General features: G+C 40.1%; 1 protein-coding gene across 31 annotated transcripts in view; it reads right to left on the bottom strand.

Moving 5' to 3' along the window:
• Positions 1-20,943, bottom strand: part of ANK2 (ankyrin 2) — a 3,034,032-nt gene that overhangs the window by 979,942 nt on the left and 2,033,147 nt on the right. For all 31 annotated transcript variants that reach the window (XM_044061567.1, XM_044061562.1, XM_044061555.1 and 28 more), the window contains one exon: positions 8,100-8,198. In XM_044061567.1, the coding sequence (XP_043917502.1) occupies positions 8,100-8,198 (99 nt within the window). The remainder of the gene's footprint in view (positions 1-8,099; positions 8,199-20,943) is intronic.

Here is a 20,943-nt window from a genome sequence, read left to right as displayed (position 1 = left end):
AAAGTATGTACAGAGGACCAAGTAGCAGCTTCTAGAATATTTCTAGAATCCAACCATTTCCAAAAAGCCATAGAAGAAGCCACAGTCCTAGTAGAGTGCCTTGAGCCTGTCTGGAATAAATTTGTCATGGTGAGTGTAATAAAAGGTAATGACCTTAGACAACCATTTGGAAATACTCTGTTTTGACACAGGTTGCCCCTTCTTCTTATCCTCACAAGAAATGAAGAATTGATCTGATGATCTGAAAGATTTAGTTCTTTCAAGATAGGACCTGAGTTATCTGTGGATCTCAGGGATGACGTACCCTTTCTCCCTCATTTTTAGGTTCAGGAAAAAATGGGGAGATGGATAGCTTGGCTTAAAGTAAACTCGGATACCACTTAGGAATAAAAGAATGATTAATTCTCATAGAAACCCTGTCCTTGTGGAAAATTAGGTAGGATTCATTCACCATAACAGCTTGCAACTCAGACACCTTTCTTGCGGAGGTCAAATAATCAGTAAAACTGTTTTCTGCATGAAGAACCTCAAGTCATACTGTTCAGCTAGTTCAAATGGAGCACATGTCTAAGATTCCAAGAAGAGGCCACCAGTTTACTTGGAGGCCTCTTATGCAAAACCCCTTTCAAGAACATTTTGGCATGCAACTGCCTTGAAAGAGGATGATACATGGGCAAACATGCTGAAATGGCAGATAAATGAGTCTTGACAGAGGAATAAGAAAGTCCATAGGATAGCAACTCATACAATTATTGTAACATCAGATTACAACTAGCCTGAATGGGTGCTGGTTATGTTGCTGGCACCAACTAGAAAAGCTTTTCCATTTGTTAATATATGATTTTCTAGTAGGTTTTTGCTTCTATTAGCACCTGCTGCACATCCTCAGAAAACAGGTTCCAAAAAGGAATTAAGGCCCTATCATCCCGGCAGTCATCTGAAGATGACTGATGTTGGGGTGTGTCAAACATCCTGTTCTTGTGTGAGTAGGTCCATTCTGTGACGAAGCTTATGGTAATGGCCTCTGACCATTTCCAACAGAATGAACAGCCACAGCTGCCCAAGAAAGAAGGGAGTCACCACAATGATCCTGGGTAATTCCTTCTGAATCTAGAGAAGTACCCTGGATATTAGTGGAAAGGGTGGAAAGACATACAGGAGCATTCCTCTCCAAAGAAAAGAAAATGCATGTCTTCTAGGCCTTCTTGCATGGAGTCCTGGAACAGAATTATGTCAGTTGACTGTTCAGAGAGTAGGTTAAGAGGTCAACTTGAGGACCCCCCCCCCACAGATGGATCAAATCTTGGAAGACCCCTAGATGCAGTTTCCATTCATGAGGGTCTGCTGTGGTCCTGCTCTGTTCGGCTTGTCTGCCTCAGAGTTTTGCTCTGACAGAATGTAGGATGCCTGTAAAATGAGACTGTACTGTGAAGTTATAGCCCAAGCTAACATGACTACTCTGCAAAGGGGGTATGACCTGGTTCCCTTTGTTCAGGATGAACCACATCACTGTGGTATTGTCTGTAATCACATGAAGAGGTCCTGGGGACCAATGATGGTTGAGAGAATTGAGTTCCTTGATAGAGCAAGCATCTTCTTGATATTTATGTGCTTGCATCTGTCCTTGGTGTCCCACACCCCATGCATTTTATCTCTCCTGAAACTGCTCCCCAAGCAAAGTCTGAAGCATGTGTGGTAACTGACTGCTTTGGAGCATGGAGGGATAAGGGGAGACCTTGATTTAAGGATATCAGTTGTCTCCAACAAGTGATTCATCTTCTGACAAACCCCAGTACTGGGATCTGAAAAGAGAAAGGGTGTTGATGCTGGTACCAAAGGGTTTTCAGATACCACTGCATCTTTTTCATGTGTAGCCTTGTCAGGGGTATCATGAGAATCAAACATGCCATGATACCCAAATTCCTGAGGTATTCCCTTGCAGTGACCAAAGTCCGAGTGGAAAAGCTTATAAAAAGAAATAAAGATTATTTTTTTCCTGTGGAAGAAAATCTATTTGAACTGACATCCCAGGAAAATAATCCTGTGTGACTGATTATATAAAGACTTTTAAATGTTCTCTTGGAATCCCAGCTTAAGCAAGAGATCTCTCTTTCCTGAGAGAAAGATTCCTGAAATTTTGAAAAAGACTCTGTAACTATGGAAAAATGTGGATACCCTGTAGTCTGCAATGAGCTATAACTGGAACAACACTTTGTGAACTCTCTTGGTGCAGTGGATAGTCCAAAGGGTAAGGCAGAGAATGGATAATGTGATTCAGAGACACAAAACCTTAAGAAACGTCTGAAATCTGGATGAATAGATATGTGATAATAAGCATATTTTAAGTATAATGTTACCAGGAAATTTAAAAGAGGAAGAGGAGGTAACAGGTTGTGAAGTAGCCTAATTTTTTTTAATTTGGGCACTATCACAAACAGGTTTAAGAAAGAAAGATCCAGAACTGGTCTCCAAGTATTTTCATTCTTTGGGACTAGGAGCATCCTTAAATAAAGCCCCCTCTCCACTTGGGAAGAAAGAACTGGTTCTATCAGTCCTTGAGACAGCACGTGATGAAAAACAGCTGGAAACCAAACAGTCTGATCTGCAGGATGAGGAATGACCCTCTAGAAAAGAGGAATTTCCTCCCACTGCCATCTGTAACCACAATAAATGATTTTCAGAACCAATTTGTCTGAAACAATCTGTTGCCAAAGAGAAAACTGGAGATTCAGACTTTCTGGAAGACAAAAAGGGCCAGGGTGGTGGTGGTAATCAGAAGGTCTCTTGAATGGTCATTCAGACTTGGCTTTGGGATGTTTGAGACTCTTTTCTAAAAGTCTTTTTACCTGAATTCTGTTGAGACTGTTTATTCTGTTTTTTTGCCAAAACTGGATGAGAAGAAATAAAATTTCTTGGACACTTTGGAAAAGGAGGGCTGAAAAATTGTCACTACTAGACAGAGGCATAGTAAACTAAACCTAGGGCAGATAGCCTAGTATGAACCTATGAACCTAAATCTTAGAGATTCCCTGGATCAGTTTATCCCTTTCATCACACTTTTTGATCACCTTTGCAGCAGAAGGGCCAAACACTTTATTTCTATCCAAGAGAGAGAATTTAAAATCTCATTTTTAACATTATTTGGGAGGATCTGTAATTGCAGCTAGGCAATCCTGCTTAAAACAGTACCAGTGACCACAGCCCTGGAAGAAGTATCAACAGTCATACACACACTGCATACAATAAGTACCAGTACTAGAAACTAAGTTATTTAAATCAGACTTTTCTTCACAAGAAGAAACTGTAAATAAAACTTTCCTCACACCTTTACAAATTCTCAGAATAAACTTTAACATATGAGCTGACAGTTTAAAATTTTGAAATTCAAAGTTGCAGATGTATTCACTTTTTCCCATACCTGTCAATAATTTTCCATCCATATTAGAAAGAGTAGGATTGGATTTAACTATGCTTAGTAGCAGAGGAGTCAACTAAGCTTCTGGGTCAGGTTTGGGAATAGTGTATAAACATTTAAAAGACTGAGGAACTTTATACATCCTATCTGTCTTTTTAGGGATAGCTGGCTGATTATCAGGAAAATTGCAGGCAATAAGACATACATCCTCTAAAGCAGACAGAACAGGAGGAATGGGTGTAGGTGCTGGAAAATCCTTCTGTAACAACTCATAGTATTCCCTGAGGGACTGAGTAACCGCAGTGTTTTCCCACTGAAAAACACTGGCACATTCTAACAATAGTCACAGAGAATAAAAATGAGAAGTTCCAACAGGGAAATCAGAAAGTAAGCTTTCCTCTGAGTCTGAATCAGAAATCTGAGGACAAAACCCTAAATACATCCCTGCACCTTCTTTTTCAGATTCAGAATCTTGAACCTCTTCAGGAAAGGAGGAATTCTTATTTCTTTTATGGAGAAACTCATCTACAAGAAGGATAAACAACATGAATCAAATCCTGAGCCAGTCCCAGTAACCTTCTCCTAGCCAAAGAAATTTGGCGAGGAGCAGATACATGCTTGGTTTTCTGTTTCTTTTTGACAGGAAAAATGGGGCCAACCATGTTATTAATGGCAGCTGCTACTTCCCCAGGGATGGCCACAGCATTCTGATGGAAAGGGAAACCTTCCTTGTTCCATCTCCCAGGACCAACAGGAGTAGCTCTTCCTTGCCTACTGAGGGGACTCCAACAGTTGCAGAGGAAGTGGCTAACCCCTGGTTCATAGTGGCAGTAGGGGCTACAAAAGAGGGATATGGGGTAAAAAATGAGTGGTCTGAGGTGCAACAAATAGCCACAGCAGAGTCACCCACCTGCAGGTGAAGCAAATTGCTAGCCTGCTGTGGTAGCAAAGGCTGTTTGCTAAAATATTTCTTCTTGTGGTTGGAAGAAAGACCGACCATGGGACTGACAATCTCTTCCATGGTCATGCCGAAAATGGTGCCTCTATTCTGGTGAAAACAAGCAACAATGTCAGTAAAACTACTAGTCCACAAAAGTTACTTTTTTGAAAGAAAAAAACATAGTAAAAAGCATTTCAAAACACTATGGCAGCAGCCCCCAATGGAAAAATAAACACAGTGTCTTCACAGAAAATATTTTATCAGTTAGTTAACACTACTTTTAAACTGACAGAAGTAAGTGCTTTGTTTAAAAGTATGTTACAGTCTTGAGACAGTCCATTAAAACACAAAACCCCGAGCTTTAAAATAACTTTGCTGAAGAGGAAAGTAATAAAACATCAGTATAAAATACGAAAATGGAAGGTTTTTTTCCCCAAAGGGAACTTATCTGCCCAGCTAAGGAAAGCAGAAGCTGACCGCCGAGCCTCGAAAGCCTCAGAGGACTGTGCTCTTTGGCGGCAGTAAAGCTCTGAAGGATTTTTCACCCAAACTTGTCTTTTGACAGCTCATCTTGAGCTGCTTGACAGTTTGGGTGTGTGGAAGGTGCCCTGAAGCTTTGGAAGCTGACCAGCTATTGTATCCTTGTTAGAATATAACCCATATAGCTAAGGCTACTGCAGAAGTGATCAATATGAAGAAAACACACTTACAAAGGCTTTTCAGAGATCCCTTTTACTAATATAACTGATGACTATCTTTGAGAACATAGTAGAATTGATAAAACTTGCACACAAAATCATCTGTATTTTGAAAAGACAAATGGCCATTGAAATACATTAATTTTTAAGTCTACTTCTCATCTGCTACAGCTGAGAATTCCTTAAAGATCACAAAGTTGAATGAAAGTCATTCAGCCACTTCATCCTTGGAATCTCAAGCCTTCCCTGTTCTAGAAGAAGGAAGGACCATGCAGGAACATAAAGGTGCAGCAGGCCTTTTTGGCACCCAGGGCTCTGACTGTGGAGGGCTATGTGCAACAAAAGTCTCATCTAGAAGATGGCATGTCACATGACCTGGATCAGCATGGATTGTGCAACACAGGAGTCATATGGTCCTGCAAGGAAATTCTAGGCAGGAAGTGTACTGCAAGCAAAGCACTAAGTACAAGCCATGTGGCTCTCTCTGGTACATTCTAAGTAAAGGACAATGAAATAACGAAGTTGTAACAAGAGTATGCACAGAAGCTAGCAACTTAATCAGTGGGCAACTACTTCATCAAGATGATAATTCTGATGAGAAAAATACAGTTTAGTGGCTTTAAAAACAAGTTGAAAAGATGGGCATTTCAACCATTATGCTACATTTGAACTAGTTTGCTAAAAAATAACTAAAAACAGCAGAGATGCTAAGGTGCTAAGGCATTTATAGAACTCACCTACTGACGCAGGTACTTGGCATATGTCTATGCATACTTCCAAGAAATGGAGCTTTCCAGTGGTTTTCATTTGTAAGACAGTCATCAGGGCACCAAGAACTGGTTACCTCACACACTTTTCATGGGAAGGGGGAATCTAAGGTCATGCTACCACACCCTCCATTCATGTGCAGCAACAGAGAGATATCCATACTGCTGTACAACATTTAATCTTGAAGGAGGAAGGAAGGATTAATGGCATACTGGCATCATGGCAGATGCAGAACACTTCTTTGACAAGAATTTCACGAAACCCTGTCCATGGCCATCAACAGACCAAAATGGACCATGAATGACCGTGGCATAGACTCTCCTACAGTCATGTAGGTGGCTTTTATCCCCTATCCCTTCAACCCTTTTAATTAACTGTGGCATCACCAAGGATCATGCTAAGTTATAACGTGCCAGGACTGGCCCAATCAGTCAACTGCTCTTTGTCTAACACACTATGATGTAATAGTCAGCGAAGTAGTGACTGAATACTCAACCATGGTCTGGTTCTATGGTCAAACACAAACAGCACAGCACAAATCAGAGCACAAATCTATCAAAAATACCTATTGAAAACACATAAACATGAGACCTTCAATAAACTGATAACGGCTACAAAATATAATACAGAATCTATGACAACAGCATAAACTCAACAGATTTGCAATAGAACCAGCCTTCCTTGTGTGGGAGCTTCCCACAACCAGTTACATATATATACTAACTCCAGGGTTAGTTGCACAGCACCGAAGAAAAAAAAAAGTCATACTGTAAAGCAAAATCACACATACATATTTCCTTACTGAGGTTTGCTATTGGCTATACAGGAGACTTACCAACTAATGAATACATCTACCTGAATGTTGTTTGGCTCCAGAATTGTAATTGACATGCACAAATTCATAAATTCTGTCAATTAATGATTTATGTAGTTGATTACAAATCTGTCAAAAAACAATGACTGATTAAATATCCATCACATATTAGTAAGTCTCCACAATGACATTTTAGATCAGAAGATAGAAGAGTATATGGAAAATGAAAGAATAACTGGCTTACTCTGTTGTGGTTATAGTACTCTTCAAAGTTATAGACCTGTATTTCTCAAGTGGCACCCATCTACTGCAATATAAGGGCAAAATTGATGAGTGGTAAAGCTTATTATCCTTACAGGAGGAAAATATCTCCAGTACTAGAAGGTATTCAAAGAAATTGCACAAAAATGTGAAACTAGTCCAAAAAGGCAAACTGGCCATGACTGAGGACCCAAGGCCAGCAGTGGGGCTGGGAGACAGTAAAACTAAATGGCTGCATGTCCAAATTAAGAGGCAGTCAACCTGCACAAATATAGTTGAAATTTAACTCTAAAATTCATTGTTTATTATAATAACAAACAGCTTGCCAGAAGGCTGTCTATAGTACAACCGCCATAACAACTCACAACTAGACATCACAAAACAAGAGGGGTAGGAAAATGCATGCAGAGCAGCTAAAATAACAATAAAAATAATAAGGTATCGGACTTTCTGTGTAGTAAGTAGTATGTCTCTCTACTAACCCTCTGGTTTCCCTCCACTCACTTTTTTTTTGGCAGTGAGATGGCATTACAACTGGAAGAAAGTATGTTGTAATTTACCTTCCTCTTGATGTAACATTTTTTTAAGAAGCAAAGTATTTACTGCTGACAGCATCTGTGAATAATTTATGAGAATTATCCTGTGAATACCACATCTACACATTAATAAACTGAGCTCTTACTAGCACTGAGGATATCTAGAAGGTTCTAGAAGGCCTAATGGTACTTTTATTCAAAAGAACATACTTCACTGTCAAATGCAGTCTGTACTTACTCTCCCTCCTCCTTGTAGCCTTTTATAATTATTATTGAGGAAATATTCAGTCTGATTAATGTTTTCTTTCTAATTTAACTATTACACAACTCTGCTGCCTCAAATGATATAAATAATTGTACATTCAATAATCTTCCTTTTTATTGATTATTAATGTGTTCAAGCTTAAGCACATAACCATCAAAAATCATGAAAAAAATCACAATTTAAGCATGAAATCATTAAAAGCTAGCAAACCAAGCTGGTTGTTAACACAGTGGCACCCTAGATGAATTAAGGTATTTGTGCCAAAAAAAAAGATGGAATGTAAGTGGACCTCCAAAATGATAATACAGACATGTTTGCAGTGATTTCTGTTTATTTCACACCCATAATGTACTGTCTGAAACCATGTTAATGCTGACCAGAATGACTCTCCTCTCAGCTTACCTTCGTCTGGCAGTCAAGATTGGCACCTTCTTTTGCAAGAATATCAACTACGTTCACTCTGTCTTCCTGGGCAGCAAGGTGTAGCGCTGTCAGTCCACTCTGAAGACATTTAGCAAAACAAGGAAAACAAACATTACGTTATCAAACTGTGCTTGTGTGATTACATGATACATCATGTCAATCAGTAAGAATACAGTGGATGTATCACCACACACATGAACATATGAAGACATAGACTGTAGAAGATATGCATTCTACTTCTTCTGCCTGTTTGCTGCAAATAACTCTGTGCAGCTACCCTTAAGCCCTTAATCCTTCGACACCCCTTTTTTCCTTTTGTTCTGTGCAGCCCTGAACTTCCTCAGTTGACTCTTTCTCTAATGTGGCTACATCTGGCATTACGTATAAAGCACCTACTTTCTTGTCTTTGAAACATAACTTGAAGTCAGACTACAATCATCCTGCTTCCAGCTGGCCCTTTAGCCATTTCTCCTACTCATGCCCTCCTTTTTTAACTTCACCACTCCCAACTACCCTGACATTGAACTGCATGCAGTTCAGTTCTCTTTTCTTGATTCCAGTATGTAAATGTCAGGATGCTGGAGTGTCTTCTTCCTACTCCAGCTCTCTCACTTCCCTAACTGCTATGTTAACTAATCCCTGTGTGTCTCTGATCAGCTTAATCTTCTCTCCTCTTTATGCTCAGGAAAACTGGATATGGTATTCCAAATGCACCTTTAATACTGCAGAGCACAGTGGAAGGGCAACTCCTGAGAATAATTCCCTGACTATTTAGACAAGGACCTTGCTGTATTGAACACTGCCCTTTCACATTGTGAGATAAACCCCAAACCTTTATCCTTTTCTGCCTTAAAACAGCACACTTCTCATTAAGTATGCACTCCCTGCTCCCCCCTCACGCTGAATTAAATGAATATTCTTGTACTTTTATATTAAATTCCAGATGCCGTGGATATTCCCACTTAAAACCAATGTTAGGTCTTCATCTGTAAACAGCTCACAGATCTCTGTGACATCAATAAACAGTATAATCTTGCTCTCTTATCATAGTGTGATGCCTGATACAAACATGCCACAAAGGACAAGAACCAAAACTTAACAACGAAAACTGTATTTCTGCACTGTTGATATGTTTTTCTCCTGAGAGTTCCACTCTTACTTCCTTCCCCTGCTTTTGGTAAATTATTCATTTCCCAAACCATCTCAAGATTTAGGGCCTGAGACTTCCACTTTCATACTTCTGCTACAACCATCTGTAAGGCACATGGTGACAATGGATTTGTTAAAGTCCATGTACACCAATCCACTGAATTATTTTAGTGCATTTCATTGGAGATTTGTATACAGAACTGGATTAGATGTGACTGGCCAGATCACTGCTCTGCGATGCAAAAATGGTTCAAAGCCTTTCATCTCATACAATTCTACAAGTCAAAATAACAGTCCCAGTTCCTGCATTTTATTACATTATACAGGCTCTTCATGCATAGCAGATCATACCGATTCATCTGAACACAACTATCATAGCTTGACTATAGCTGTCTGTTCAAACAGACAGAGATACATGTGTGGTGGACCTGAGTTGCCTGATTCAGAGAATTACTCTTTATTGTGGAAATCTTTCACAATTAATTTCTATTTGTGTGTGTGTGTGTGTGTGTGTGTGTGTGTGTGTGTGTGTAAATATATATATACATATATATGTGTGTGTGTGTGTGGGGGGGATGTATATGGTTATGTATGTCTGCATTTGGTGTGTGTCTGTGTGCATACCTGTATTTAGCTATCTACATATATATTTATTTATTTATTTATTTTATTTTACATTTGTTAACTGGGATAGTCCAGCTGGATATATGTCCATTTTCAGTGGAGGCCCGGGGAGAAAATCTCCAAAGAGACAATTTTACAGAACATACAGACAAACTTGGGTACATATTTCATCTAGATCCATTAGGGCATCTAGTTATTGATACTTATAGGTATAAACTACAGACAGACACAGTTTACAATAGTCAATAAAAAGTTTTACATTGTTCATACTAACACTGTTACATGTATGTCATCATACCTCTGATGTGGTATACATTTATATGCAGGTAACAGCTAGGACTCTAGTTTAGGACAATAGTTACAACAGTACTGGAGTGGATCAGGTATTAGTCTGGAGTTGAACAGGGACATAGCCATCTGTTGCTGAGGTAGTTGTAGATAGCTTTTTTAAATGTAGGTAGGGAGGTTATCAGGGATGTGGATGTAGGCAGGGAGTTCCAGATTTTGGCCACATAAAAAGAGTAAAGGGAGTCACCAGCATGGTTGTTGGATCTAATAACAGCTAACTGTAATTTGCCAGTTGAGCGGAGTTGCCTAGGACAGGAATATTGTTGGACAATGTTAGCCAGTGAAGGTGATATATTTTGTTGATAGAGTAGCTTTAGAGTAGTATCCAGCTGACTATGAATAACTAAGTTTGGTAGATCAAGCCAGCCCAATTGCTTTAGGTTTAGGTAGTGATGTGTTCTGTAGGAGCTGTTGTTGGCAAATTTGGCTATTTGATTATAGCAGGTTGTCATTTTATTGATTTCTGTTTTGGATAAGTTAATCAAGATGGGTGAGGCACACAGTAGTGTTGAGAAAAGGTGTGTACGTGCAATTGTAGTTCTAGCATTATGGGTCAGGAATGCTTTACGTTTGTAGAGGCTACCTAGCTTTTTGTTAGTATTTTTAATGGCCAGATTAATGTGTACATCAAATTTGAGCTTGTTGTCAATAGTAATACCTAGTAGTTTTGTCTGGGCTTCAGGTGATATGGGGGTACCGTTATTTGAGTGGATAGTAAAGGTGCAGGTGGAGGCAGTTATAGTTGAGGGATGAAATAGCAGGAACTTGGTTTTTTTGGGGTTGAGTATCAAGCCATTCTCAGTGAGCCATGTTTCCACTGTAGTGAAGTAAGAAGGCAGGTAGTGAGGAAAACAATCAGAGATTTGGAAGGTAAGTTCAAAGTAAGATATATGAGGAGGTCAGGGGCTTGCAAGTGGTGAGAAGGGAAGAAAGACAAGAATAAATTCAGAGAGACAGGGGTGAGTAAAGGTGGTACCAGAAGCAGGAATAAAACAACTTAGGTTTGAGGACTTGTTTTGTAAGAACAAAGTAACTGGTAGGTCGTGATGTTATACTGCTGTCTAGTGGTTATTCCTTGTAACATCAATAGTGATATCGCAGGGGGAGATTGAGAGAGTTGTAGGGAAAGAAGAGGAAACAATAGAAAGCCAGGGGGAGAGTTAGAGGTTAGATTAATGGATGGTATAGAGGATAGTGAGTGGGAGACTATGGCTGCTGGTATTCCCGATAGGGACCGCTAGCTTAAACTAATAAAAACAGGAATTAGTTGCAGTTATTGGAGATAAGGCGCAGATTACACATACCTTTTAACTACAGTTCCTGCTTCCTAGGCCAGTACAGCACAGGGACGACAGTGGTCCTTTTTCTGAGCTAGGATGAGGTTGCAGAGTTTGATTATGAAGTCTGTTATTTCTGTAGGTCTTGACCAGCCCGAGGGGCACAGTATCTGGGGAGGTTTACCCTGGCAGGAGGGTTACAAGTTTTTAACTACAGTTCCTGCTTCCTAGGCCAGTACAGCACAGGGATGACAGTGGTCCTTTTTCTGAGCTGGGATGAGGTAGCAGAGTTTGATTATGAAGTCTGTTATTTCTGTAGGTCTTGACCAGCCCGAGGGGCACAGTATCTGGGGAGGTTTATCCTGGCAGGAGGGTTACAGGTGCGAATGCTACCACCAGGGATGCACAGCAGCCGGGAGTGGAGCTAGGGATTTCAATATATATATATCTATATCTGTATACACATATGCACACACAAACACACACCAAACGTAAAAGTGTGTATGTGTGTGTGTGTGTGTGTGTGTGTGTGTGTGTGTGTGTGCGCGCGCGTGTGTGTGTATGTGTGTATATATATATATATATATATATATATACACACACACACACACACACACACACACACACACACACACACACACACACACACACACATAAGTCTGACAGTTGGTGCAAAAGGGATAAGGCTGTGTGTGATACAGGGTTTGAGTCCCTCAGCACTCATTTGCCTACTGTGTGACCTTGAACAAGTTACTTAACCAGACACTGCTCCCAGGTTACCCCTGAAAAGGGACTGTGTGTCCAGCAGGCCTACCTGGATAACAAATGGGCTGTTATTGTTGTTATTATTATTATTATTATTATTATTATTATTAACATGCAGAACTGTAGCTAGCTCATCTAATGTCCAGAGCAGATTGACATACTGCTCCCCCCCAATTTAAAGTTGAGGAGCTTGCTTCAGTCACTACACTCTCACCTCATACATTAAGTGCTTCAGTGTTTCATCCATGGCCGCCACAAATGCTGTAGCAGTGATATCTTTGTAACTTCATAAATCCAGTCCCACACCATCAGCACCTGACGTTCGCACAACCTGATAGCCAGGGCAGCAGCCATGCTTCACCTGGCCCTAGTTACTGCTCTGTGTGTGTTTGTGTGTTTGTGTGTATGTGTGTGTGTGTGTGTGTGTGTGTGTGTGTGTGTGTGTGTGTGTGTGTGTGTGTGTGTGTGTGTGTGTGTGTGTGTGTGTGTGTGTGTGTGTGTGTGTGTGTGTGTGTGTGTGTGTGTGTGTGTTTGTGTAACTATATAGACAGACAGATGGAGATAAACATGTACAAACATACTTCTCAACTGTCCATAATTTTGTTTCAAATGTTAGATTTGACCCTCTTAATCCCTTCTGAAATTAGGGACTTTTGGAGAAATTGTGGTGGATTCACTTAATAAATAATGATAATAATTAGATTACAGACTTATTTTACTTCAGAAAATGTATATCAGTTTGTACTCTCTTATTCTGTCAGTCTCAAGTTAATACTGCCAATATTTAAAACTGTCCTGGTTATCCCTGATTCATTTTACATTGTCATGCATATGCTTTCTTAATATCATTATGATTGTTTCAGAAAATAAATGAATCTTTAATAACAAAGCACCTCTCAGTAATTGTATTTGAATGTTCTGAAAGCAACAATACAGGTTTTGACAGAAAAAAAAAATGTGTCAGATGTTTCGGAGGGATATCTACTCAAGGTCTGGCTGTGACACTCAAATTTGACAAGACACACAACTTCCTCCTTCAGTATTTTCACATAATTAATTATAAGTACAGAAGTATTGCTAGAGTTGACAGCACATGTAGGCCTTCCCTTGTTGTTTGTTCTCAACATCTGATTTTTTTAAAATAAACTTTTAAACAGTTTTTTCAGAAAAATGAAATGAAGCATAACTATAATATAATAAAAAACTATTGTTCCTAAACATTTCTGACAAAGAAGTAAAATAATTTTGGCCAAAAAAACGAAAGAAGCTACAGCAGGAAACATACACATTTACTTAATAGTGTCCCCAAACTAGGCAGCAACTTTTTGCTGGCTGTTAACTTGAAGGTACTGCTCTGTTTTTTGTCTCAAGAAGCGTATTAGATATTGTCATAGTTTCTGTTATGTTAAAAAGTATGGCTATTTAATGAGTGATGATCCATCAGTTTTTGTAAACCGAATGAAATATTTGTTGAAAATGTGAAAAAAAAATGTAAAAATCATTTTTGAATGGGGTCAAGGGCCTCAGTACCCCTGCATCCCATTTATTTAAATATGATACCTCTACAGACTACTTCAGTGGATAAAAAAAAAAATCCTTTAATACAGCATATTGGTTTTGTATAGACAGAGTCTGCATTGAAAATGGAAAGTCCACTGTGTTGCAGGTAAAATGAGCTGCAAACTTCACAAAACCAAACTGATGAAAAAGTTCCTATATTTTGGTTTCAGCTTCTGTTTTACAATACAGACACAGGGCAATCATTCTGTCAGAATTACCTAGTATATGCTAGCACATTAACATGAAGTAGCCTATGGCACTAAGAACTGGATTCCAACAGTAGCCAAAGCATCAGACTGTTAGCCAGTAGAGTAAGGTAGCCATTGTTGTCATCCCAAATAGCTTAGCCGTGGGATAGAGTGGAATTACTGTACCATGTGACTTGCTCTGTAGCTAGGGATACAAGAGGTTTTAGTTCACATGGGGGAGTACAAACTCTGTACACTGCAGTGGTGCGGAAGCACATGCACAAGCATACCTGGGAGCATTAGGGCACAAAACCTGCCACCACATGAAAGGTTCCAGTGGGAGGGGCTATAGACAGAGCCAAGAGCATACTGACCATTACTATAGTGACAACAGAGAAAATATAAACTGAAAAAGAAAAATCCTGTCATGTATCTCAGAAATTGTTCCTTTATCATCCTTCCATCCAGCATCTTCAGCTGCTTATTAGACAGCGTCTAATTTGGGTAGGTCCTTTGTCTTGAATTGCAAAGTTATCAAAGGTTTCTCACTCACTCAGCCAGAGGCACAGTGATGGTTGCATATATTTAGTGCATAGGTGCTCGCCCCACAAAGTGTAAACACATAGTAATGTCAAAACATCTATTATGGTCACAAATTAGGCATCTAAGATCTGCTGCCCCTACCTCAGTCATGTTTCGCTGCCCACACCCCAGTCAGGATTCACCCTCCCCATCTCCTTGTGCTTCTAAACACTGTTACAAGATGCTAGCTTTTCTGTCACTGCAGCTCTCCACCAATAAAGACAATTGTTCAGCTTTCTAACTTATCCAACCTTTATTTGTGGGCAACTGATCATTTTATGTTGAAAAATAAGGTTTTTCATAATGTCTCAATCCTCAGAGTATAGCTATATAAAGTTTCCTCCTGCTGACCTGGATAGTCTTTTGATCTATACTTCAAGAAATGAGTACCTTCATCAGTCCTGTTGTCACTAAATGAAGACTCTACAATCACTGTAGTGACTACAGTTGACCAATGTGGTCAGTGAGTTAAGGAAAACATATATTTTCCTCAACAGTTTAGTCAGCATCACTTTTTGGATGTAGAAAGTTCTGTAGTCAAGTCAGGTCTCAAGATCGTCTCCCTAGAAATCAGCCTATTAGAGACAAATGAGAAACTGGCAGTAACTGAAACTTGTGTCAAATTGTTGGCATAACAGAATGCTGACTTTCTATATTGTGTGAAGGACCAGAAGTGTACACGTAGAAACAGTGTGGATATACTTGACTCTCAGGAAAAAGTGGAAGGCAAGGAAACTTTTTGCAGTAGTAGCTTCCCATGTTATTAGGCCATGGTATTGCAAGTTTTCTAGAGCTCAGCTGTAATTTTCCATGTTAATGGGCCATGGTATCCCAGGTTTTCTACAGCTCAGCTGTAATTTCCCATGTTACTGGGCCATGGTATCCCAGGTTTTCTACAGTTCAGCTGTAATTTCCCATGTTACTGGGCCATGGTATCCCAAGTTTTCTACAGCTCAGCTGTAATTTCTCATGTTACTGGGCCATGGTATCCCAAGTTTTCTACAGCTCAGCTGTAATTTGCCAATTTACTGGGCCATGGTATCCCAGGTTTTCTACAGCTCAGCTGTAATTTCCCATGTTACTGGGCCATGGTATCCCAGGTTTTCTACAGCTCAGCTGTAATTTCCCATGTTACTGGGCTATGGTATCCCATGTTTTCTACAGTTCAGCTGTAATTTCCCATGTTACTGGGCCATGGTATCCCAAGTTTTCTACAGCTCAGCTGTAATTTGCCATGTTACTGGGCCATGGTATCCCAAGTTTTCTACAGCTCAGCTGTAATTTCCCATGTTACTGGGCCACAGTATCCCATGTTTTCAACAGCTGTAATTTCCCACATTATTAGGCTATGGTATCTGAAACAACTTGGTCAGTCAATATGCCCATTGTGTAGTAGTACCAAAGCCCAAAAGCCTCAGTGTTCCTATCTCCCACAAAAAAAAAAAAAAGAAACTGTTTCTTGCTTTAACATTGGTGTAAACCTTCTCTTCTGGTGATCATTAACCCACTGCCTGTGGATCACATGTAGACATTCCCCAGAAGGACAGTTAATGGCTCTCAGTACCTCCAGGTAAAGTTTGCAGAAGAATGATACTGCAGCTTACGCTTGTGAAGAAAGTTGCTGTGCCATTCATCCCAGCTGTGAACATTTATTTTGCTACCCATTTTGTTCTACAGAAAATCTGCATCTGTTAACACTTCACTCCTCAGGGAGCTCTCAGATAAAGGAAAGGAAAGAGATTATATACACCAATTAGGGACAATAATAACATCCGTGCAGCATCCTATCTGCCATGCAGTTGTCTTATAGCAAAATGTAATATGTCCTGGAGAGCATAAGGGGTTTTCAGCACAAACTATGACAGATTTTTTAAAATCTTCTATTATTTGTAACTATCATCTGCAGCAGACAGATGTAATGTAGTATCACTGGTCTGGTTTTGTGATAAAACAGTGATGATAGAAGTTACAAAACCATGTCTGATGAGGTTACAAAACTTCAATGACTCTTCTGAAAATGGAAATCCCCCTTATCTGATTAACTTTATCAAAAATGTGTCCCTGATTTCAGGTAATTGCCACCTTACTGTTTCCATTAATCTAGGTGTTTTCTGTAGTCCTAATAATAATGCAGTGTTGAGCCATTTAAAGTTAGCACCAGGTGAAATTTAAAAAATCTGTCCATCCCCTGTTACACCTACTTCATATATGTGAACATTGAAAATAAATTAAATTGAATGAAACATTAATTTGCTGTCTGTCGATTTCATCTGAACATTAATATTGCACTCCATACAAATAGGATAGGAAAAGGAAACCACTTAAGAGGGATGCTTCCATAAACCCTGTCTATGTGAACCCAGCAATTTCTAATGTGAATCACTGGCAACTACTTCTTAACTACAAAGAAACACAAACCTCCACTTGAACAAAAATGTTAAAAGGTTCTTTGATGATTCAGATATCTTTCTCTTAGAAATATCTAATGACAAGTGCAAAACAACAGAGACTGTGTGTGTGACTGAATTGAGGATCTACATTCAGGCTGAATAGTACTGCGTACTGACATTTCTTTTCCATTCTGGGTAATAAGTGATAAAAACAGTACACCCAGTCAAGGAGAGCAAGTTCAGAAAACCAGGAAAGAGAAGGAGACAGAAGAGACAGGAAGAATCTAACAAACTAGTCGCATTCATAAATGGTTAGTGCATTCTGCTGCATAAATTAACATGTGTGGTTGTAACATATAGGGTGCAGGTTATTTAAAGACACTGCATAGTTGCACAATGGCCAAAACAGCACACTGTGCAACACATGCTAATGAATGCATAACATGGAAATGGTTAGCCCCATACAAATGAGACACTTGAATTATGTAAATGAAGGGACCCAAAGTTGTGTATACCCATTTTCAATGCCATAACTTTTAGTATAATCCAGATGTTAGGCTACGAATACCAGCAGCTTAACACAGCAATATGTGTTGATCCACCAGTGGAACTAGAGCCAGTAATACTGCAACACAGCCATCCATGCCACTAGAGGAGGTATAGATGTGGCACTTCGCATACCACTAGCTCACTGGCAAACAGCTTTTAGACCATTTTCAAATAGATGTGGATACTGTAAGGGACCCACAACTTGAATCAGGAAGTGTGACATACCTATTCATGTTGGTACAAAGGTGTGTGTAGCTTTAACATCTTAGGAAAAAGAAAGTTTATGCATCTTATGTGTGCATGTTAGGGACAGAACAGACATTAGCCACATAAATCTTAAACCAAGTCATTGATTTAATGAAATAACACATGGAGGAGCATATCTGATTCCCCAGAAGAGCACAGGAGAGGAGAGAAACATCATCATGATGACCTTTTATGACATAGCCCATTTCCCTAATGTCGTGGGAACCATAGGTTGCATACATGTTGGTAAAAAGGCTCCATCTGGTCCAGGCATCAACATATGCATCTAAAGAAAGGGTTCCACTCTGTGAACTTCCAGGTGGTCTGTAATGTTGATGGTATTATTTATAACTGTGCAGCACTTGACATGATTCACACATTTCGTACATGACCTAAATCAATGGTCTTGGGGACTTCACACAGGCACCTAGAGGACCACTTCATTTGTAGGTACATAGACATGCTAGATAGACAGGTCTATACATATATGCACCATGTAAGCAGAGAGAAGGGTGCATATTATAATTTGTGTTCCAGGTGATGCCAGCTATACCCCAAAGCACTGTATGTTGACACCAATACACAATCTCCAGACCATTTTGAAAAACAAACCATAATAGAACATGTATTTGGACTAATGAAGGGATGTTTCCAATGTCTAGACACCTCATGAGCAGCACTGCAACTACGTCTAGACATATGCAGACAGAACTTTGTTGTGTGTGCCATGCTACATAACATAGGTTGGTGCAAACAGAAGAAACACCTGGTGAACAGCATGGCAGGTCCTTCCATACCAGTCATAGCAGCAGCACAAAGTCAGGGTAGAGACTCAAGTGAGGAACATGCAGCAGCAGCAGGAGCAATACCACAGCCAAGGAAGACGTGGGGACAATACACTGCAGATCAGCAAAGAGGTGGTGTCTGGTCCAAAGCTATGGGCCATGACACAGGCAACAGATAAAATGATGAATGAATTATCACACCCAGGCTATGCAGAACACTGCATGGTCATGCTATACATTATATGTCACACCCAGACGGATTAAGGGATGGGTATGGCACAGTCATAATCACCTTCATGGGGGGAGGGCACAATGTGCCTGCAGCACTATAATATGCAGTAACTATAGAAAGTGAACTTAGTGAATACGTTTGTTGAAAGTTTGTCGGGAATTATGGATTACATTCTCCAGCGGTGATGTTAAGCTGGTAAAATGAAACCATTAGTGGTATCAACTATGTTGGCTTTCAGTGTCATGGCTTGATGCAGTCTGTGGCAGGGAAAAGGCAGAACTCAAAGACTGTGGGATGCACATAACTATAACTACAGCATTTGCACCTTTATGTACTGGTTATCAATTGCAGTTACTATTATGTACAGCCTCCCCCATTCACTTAACACACTCAGTATATGGCTCAAGAGCCCCACAGCCCTTGTGGAATGCCCTTCCCATGGTTTCTTATGTTCTTAGCTTGAATCTCTGCAGCCACAGACATATGGTACAGTGCCACGTTCACTTCTCATACGTCACGCCATCTGCCTCACTCTCAATGACATCCTCTAATGGATCTGTTTTTGCTGCTGCTGAAGGACTTTACTAGATGGGACTCATTCATAATCTCTGTGAGGCTTCAAGTCCAGAGAAGCTTTACTGAAATTCCTCAGTTTTGATGATGTACAGTTGTACAAAATGTTGCTTAGAATGGTACAGATGTTCTATACTGTGATGTATGTGGATGGTGATTGCAGCCAAGAAAGTAAAAGATGCCTGCTTTTTGGAAGCAATCTGTGGCAAAACATTGTCAGCAAAGCTTCTTATAGTCAGAGCTATAGTTTTCCCAGCAGTAACATATGGCTATGAGAGTTACCTGTAAGTAATGAACTGTGGTGTTGGAGAAACCTTTTGAGAATTTGTGGACTGCAAGAAGATCAAATAGGTCAATACTTAAGGGACTGAATCCAGACTGTTCACTGCTACGCCAGATACTAAATCTAAATCTGATATACTCTGACTACATAATGCAAAGGCAGGATTCACTAAAGGAAATACTGATGTTGTTGTCTTTCGGCTTTTCCCGTTAGGGGTCGCCACAGTGGAACTCCGGTCCACTAATGATTGACAGTACATTTTCACGAATGCCAAGGTGCCAGCTCGACGTTCAACCTTCAACGAAGGCACGCCCATTTACGCATGTCTTTCGAACGCCCACCCAACCGCAGGGAGGACATGCAGACTCCACACAGAAGGCACTCGCTGCACTCCAGCCGAGATTCAAATGGGAGAACCTCTTGCTGTGAGGCAACAATGCTACCGCTGCACAACCACGGAAGTACTAAAGGAAATACTGATGCTGGGAAATATTGAATTTAACAGAAGGGGGCAGCAGAGACAAAGGTGAATGGACAGCATTACTGAAGTAATGAAAGTGAATTTGTAAGAGCTTAAAGAAGCTGGCCTTGACAGACGCACCTGCTATGTTACAATCCTTGAGGTCAAGAAGAATCAGATTAATCTAAATGACACAATAACAACGGCAGCCAGTTAACATGGAGTTAATGTTAATGAAACACGCCATTTCTGTGGTTGGTGAACTGCTTCTGGTTTTCTCTATGCTATTCATGAGCCATGACAGGGAACATGAAGCATGTGACCTTTATGTTACTGCATGCAGCATGTGTATATCCACAGTACCACAGTGCAGTGCTACAGCCATGTCCTAGTACTACACTGAAGATCTCTGTAGCTTGACGGGTCTATATTAGAACATCAAAGTTTCAAAACTTTGAATGTTCTAATATCGAACCCTATTCAGCTAAAGCTGAAAATAATTCCTAGGGAAAGAATTTGGTTGTCCATTTCTGTTGCTTCGGTATTTTCAGCGGTGTGGTGGAAAGTTACGAGTCAGGTTCAGGTAAGTGTGCGATTGAGTGCGGGTTAGGTTAGTTAGGGTTAGGGTGGGGGTTAGGTATGTGTGCGATTGTGTGGAAGTGAGAGTTAGAGCGAGTTAGGTGAGTTAGGGTTAGGGCGCAGGTCAGGTAAGTGTGCGATTGTGTGGACGTAAGGGTTAGGGTGGGTTAGATGAGTTAGGGTTAGGGCGCAGGTGAGGTGAGTGTGTGATAGTGATGGACCTTAGGGTTAGG

This window comes from Protopterus annectens, chromosome 2.part0, assembly GCF_019279795.1.
Source record: "Protopterus annectens isolate FY-2018-M chromosome 2.part0, PAN1.0, whole genome shotgun sequence".
Classification (NCBI taxonomy): domain Eukaryota; kingdom Metazoa; phylum Chordata; order Ceratodontiformes; family Protopteridae; genus Protopterus; species Protopterus annectens.
The sequence above is the reverse complement of the archived record's forward strand: the minus strand, read 5'-3'. Positions and strand labels throughout refer to the sequence as shown.